Here is a 5,267-nt window from a genome sequence, read left to right on the forward strand (position 1 = left end):
GCAGGCCGGGGGGAGCAGAGAACCCAGTCATGGGGAAGGGAGAGTGTGCTGAACAGGAAAGTCCCAAGATCACAGGAAAATGGCTGTAGAGTTATGATGGTATTGGGGATGGGGGAGCCGAAGAGGCCAAAGCTTCGCATGGATCATGAACCTACTACCAGGGTGGATGTTGAGAACAAAGGGGATTCTAACCATGGTCATGGTGCAAAAGTGACTAAGGGCATGATGGGATTTCTGTCAAAATGAACACAGAACTTCAGAAACATCCAGATATTTAGAAAATGGAGAAGAAAGAAGATCCTAGGATAGGATACAGGCAACAACTCCTCTGCCAAGCTCTAGCACTGTCAGGCTGGTGTTGGGGGTGGATTAAGAAACTCTGGGAACTTAAGAGACCAGGTTGGATAGAATCGGGTCCTATACACAGGACAGCTGCACCAGAAATATTGGCAGAGTTGCATCGCATCCTCCCAATCCGCCTTGCTCTTTGCATGACGGGGGGGCACCCCAACTCCCCAGTCGACACTGCTCTGAGCCCGACCAGGGGCTGCACCTAGGGATTGGGCCTGCCCTCTACCACCCGGGAGCAGGCCTAAGCCAGCAGGTCGTTATCTCCCGAGGGGTCCCAGACTGCAAGAGGGCACAGGCTGGGCTGAGGGACCCCCATCTCCCCCCCAAGTGCACAAATTTTTGTGCACCGGGCCTCTAGTATATAAAAGCCTAATATGCAAAGTGTTCACGTGGGTGTTCAACCAGGAGTTCTATTGCTCACTATGACATGCACTGACCACCAGGGGGCGTTGCAGAACAAAGGAAGGCCCCAGCTGGCAGCTGGGGAAGGGAGTCCCTGGCCAGCAGGTGGAAGGTCCTAATGGGTCCTGATCGCCGGCCAGGCCTAGGGACCTTACCCATGCATGGATTTCGTGCACCGGGCCTCTAGTAAAACATAATCTTGGCGTAAAACAAATATTCTCCAAGTAATAGAAATGTCTCTGTAGGAAAGCCAAAAGTTTTCTACAGTTTCTCTTAGAGAAATAAAATTCTTTGTCCTAGATTTGATGTCCAGTGTTCACAAGATGAATGCTGAGAAGGTTATTGTTAAAAAGCATTACTTTCTGTTAACTAGAGATGTGCAAGCCAGCCAGCGCTCCATAGCCTTAATTGCAGAGATGATCCACACTGCTAGTCTCGTTCACGACGATGTCATTGATGATGCCAGTTCTCGGAGAGGAAAGCACACAGTTAATAAGATCTGGGGTGAAAAGAAGGTACAGTTTTTTATTTGTTTTTTAATGTTCTTTGGATTACATTTATTTTTCATTTTTGTCTCATTAAAAAATTACGCTTCTTCAAATGTGGTCTACCAACTTTCAGAATAGTATTCATGTCTTATCTTGTTTTGTTTTGTTTTTTATCAGAACCTGGGACCCTTGAGTCCGCAGTCAGACTCTATCCACTGAGCCAGACTGGCTAGGGCTGTGAGGTTTTTATTTTAAATTGTAGATTAAAGGTTTTGTGTCTCATTGGCCGAATTCCATTCATCAGAACATTGGTAAAGAGAGGGTCGAGTTTTGTTTTGAAAGGGTTGTGGGTAACTCTATGATGTGTCCCGGTGGCCAGCTGTCAGTGTTCAGGACCTATTCTTAAAGCCTAATTTGGGCTCTTGGTCAGGGAAAAAGATTAAGAGAACAAATGAAGGTCTTCTCCTTGACCAGTCCCCTCTATAACAGCCTCCATTGTTGGGGGCCTCTTTCTGAGTGTGGGTGAAGGAAGGTGGTTCCCTTGAGCTATGAGACTGGTCTGCCCTTCACAAAGCCACCTGCCAATCTCCCCTTTTCTGTCCCTCAATCCACACTACTATGTTCGTGATAAAATAAAATTTAAAAAGTCACACAGTGCCACCTCTATGAGCCTCCATTTCCCTGCCTGAGTTCCCAGACATGCCTTCCTTTAACCCCTCACCCCAGGGAGCCCCATCTAGCAGCTTCAGTTCCATATGCTAGAACTTTTGCTTCCAGGAACCCTAGGGCCAGAGGAAAGAGGTAAAAGCTTAGAGATCTGCTAATGATGTAGTATAGATGAACGGATCTATATGTGCACGTATATATCATAATTATAAAATGGCTTCATACATGTATAGTTATATCAAGATATGTTATATAAAAGGACAATTCATTGATAAACATAGTGAACATCATTAATTTTAGATACTAGAGAAGCAGTAGACAATAAAACCTTAAAATGTGCTTTGTTGAAAATTCTATAAATTAAAATTTCTATGAACTCTAGCATTTATAACTAGTTACTCTATAACATAACACTTAGGCATATCTTTTGGTGTGAAAGCTACTGTATTTGATTATAGCATATAATTCAATTATGTCTAATTTATGGTTAGTTGCATATACTGCATGGGCATTCACAATTAAAGAAAATTGAAATAATATTGATTATCTAATATTCAGTGAAAAAACTATTTTATGTCAAAATGAGGGGCAGTGTAATATAGTGCAGAGAGTATTGAACTTGGAGTCCAGGTGCCTTAGTTTAGTTTTCATTGAGAAAAGTGTGTTTTGTATTGTGCCCTGCGCTGGGGTAGGCTAAGTCCTAGCTAGGATAATTATCAGTCTGGACCCTCAAGCAGTTTAGTAAATAGGGAATCACCGATTGAGGAAAAGTGCACTGTACGCATTGTGTGAGGGGTGCTCTGCTCCCTCAGAACAGAGACATCTGATCAGGCTGAGTGGGATCTGAGTAGACTTCTGGAGGTGCCACCTGAGCTAATTACACAGATGAGTGCTGGATGAAGAAGGGGAAGGACTTGGGGGCAGAAGAAGCAGTAAGTGCAAAGGCACAACAAGGTGGTTTGAGCGAGTGGTCCAGCATAACTAAACTGAAAGCAGCTGCTCTTGGAGGGGCCAGGGGATGAAGCTGGAGGGTAAGATCCTTGCCATGTCCCGGCATCATTTCTTCAGCTCAGAAGTGGAGAGCTAGACTGGGTAAGCTCTGAGAGCCAATCCAGTCCGAAATGTCCCAAACCTGGAACTGTTTTCACAAAATCCATTGAGCAAGAGGCAGGAGAAAACTTACATCTAAGATGACCCCTTCCTCTCATTCTGTTTGTATCTTGTGAGAAGTCAGCTTCATTGTTGGCACCCTTGCTCTGACACTTTTCTCTGAAAGGTTTTTTTCTTTTCTAGGCTGTTCTTGCTGGAGATTTAATTCTTTCTGCAGCATCTATAGCTCTGGCACGAATTGGAAATACAACTGTTATATCTATTTTAACCCAAGTTATTGAAGATCTGGTTCGTGGTAGGTTAATTCTGACTTTTATTTTTTTATTTTTTATTCTTTCTTAGTATGTAGCTGGGCAATAAAACCATGTCTCAAATAACCTCTTTCCTTCTTTTTAGGTGAATTTCTTCAGCTAGGGTCAAAAGAGAATGAGAATGAAAGATTTGCACACTATCTTGAAAAGACCTTCAAGAAGACTGCAAGTCTGATAGCCAACAGTTGTAAAGCAGTATGTACGTTCTGTCTTTTTTCAAGTTAAAAAAAAAAAAAGCCTCATAGCTCTTTCTTGGGAGCTAATTCTCCTAGAAAAAAATTCACTGGAGAAACTTAAAATAGTACCACAAACCCAAGAGGTCATTGAGAAAAGAATTAACCCCAAACAGTGGAGAACTTCTGCTAGGGTTTTCATATTTGTCTTCTTTTGCTATGTAGACATTCACTTTTTAAAAAAAAAAAAAATTATATAGCTCCCGTCCACCCGGTTCCCACCACCTGGTTCCCACCCCACCCCCCTCCACTGTCCTCATCCATAGGTGCACGATTTTTCAGTCTCTTCCCGAACACCCCCCCACACCCCTTTCCCCACAAGAATTGTCAGTAAACTCCCTTTCTATGCCCCTGATGCTATTATATTCACCATTTTATTCTGTTCATCAGATTGTTTATTCATTTGATTTTTAGATTCACTTGTTGATAGGTATGTATTTGTTATTCATAATTTTTATCTTTACCTTTTTCTTCTTCTTCCTTTTCTTACCTTTCAGCATTTCATATAATAGTGGTTTGGTGGTGATGAACTCCTTTAGCTTTTTCTTATGTGTGAAGCTCTTTATCTGACCTTCAATTCTGAATGATGCCTTTGCTGGGTAAAGTAATCTTGGTTGTAGGTTCTTGCTATTCATCACTTTGAATATTTCTTGCCACTCCTTTCTGGCCTGCATAGTTTCTATTGAGAAATCAGCTGACAGTCGTATGGGTATTCCCTTGTAGATACCTAGCTGTTTTTCTCTTGTTGCTTTTAAGATTCTCTCTTTGTCTTTTGCTCTTGGGATTTTAATTATGATGTGTCTTGGTGTGGTCCTCTTTGGATTCCTTTTGTTTGGGGTTCTCTGCACTTCCTGGACTTGTAAATCTCTTTCTTTCACCAGGTCAGGGAAGTTTTCTGTCATTATTTCTTCAAATAGGTTTTCAATATCTTGCCCTCTCTCTTCTTCTGGCACCCCGATAATTCAGATGTTGGTGCGTTTTAAGTTGTCCCAGAGGCACCTTACACTATCTTCATATTTTTGGATTCTTTTTTCTTTTTGTTTTTCCAGTTGGGTGTTTTTTGCTTCTTCGCATTTCAAATCTTTGACTTGATTCTTGCAATTCTCTAGTCTGCTGTTGGATCTCTGTATAATATTTTTTTGTGTGTGTGGTTACTTTATTTTATTTTTATTTAAATAATTTTTAATTCTTAAAGTATTACAAAGAGTATTACATATGTCTCCGTTTTTTCTCCCCTTGACATTCCCCCGGCCTCCCCTACCCCCCAGTGTCTTGTGTCCATTGGTTATTCTTATATGCATGCATATAAGTCCTTTGGTTGATCTCTTAACACTTCCTTCCCCCCACAAACCCTCCCCAGGCTTCCCACTGTAGTTTGACAGTCGGTTCAATGCTGCTCTGCCTCTGCATCTATTTTTGTTCATCAGTTTATATTGGTCTTTATTATCCGTTTCAACCTCACCAGGGCCGTCCCAAACTCACCGGGGCCATTTCGACCTCACCGGGACCGTCCCGACGTCACCGGGGCCGTCTCGACCTCACCGGGGCCGTTTCAACCTGATTGGGACCGTCCCAACGTCACCGGGGCCGTTTCTTTCTTTCTTTCTTTTTTTTTTTAATATATTTTATTGATTTTTTACAGAGAGGAAGGGAGAGGGACAGAGAGTCAGAAACATCGATGAGAGAGAAACATTGATCAGCTGCCT

General features: G+C 42.3%; 1 protein-coding gene across 2 annotated transcripts in view; it reads left to right on the top strand.

Moving 5' to 3' along the window:
- PDSS1 (prenyl (decaprenyl) diphosphate synthase, subunit 1) overlaps positions 1–5,267 on the top strand; it is a 48,141-nt gene that overhangs the window by 24,657 nt on the left and 18,217 nt on the right. For both annotated transcript variants that reach the window (XR_001515018.1, XM_006770416.2), the window contains exons 5-7: positions 1,127–1,268; positions 3,201–3,312; positions 3,414–3,523. Coding sequence is in view for 1 of the 2 variants with exons in the window: in XM_006770416.2 (XP_006770479.1) it covers positions 1,127–1,268; positions 3,201–3,312; positions 3,414–3,523 (364 nt within the window). In the remaining variant the exon portion in view is untranslated. The remainder of the gene's footprint in view (positions 1–1,126; positions 1,269–3,200; positions 3,313–3,413; positions 3,524–5,267) is intronic.

Source organism: Myotis davidii, unplaced genomic scaffold (assembly GCF_000327345.1).
Source record: "Myotis davidii unplaced genomic scaffold, ASM32734v1 scaffold1565, whole genome shotgun sequence".
Taxonomy (NCBI): Eukaryota; Metazoa; Chordata; class Mammalia; order Chiroptera; family Vespertilionidae; genus Myotis; species Myotis davidii.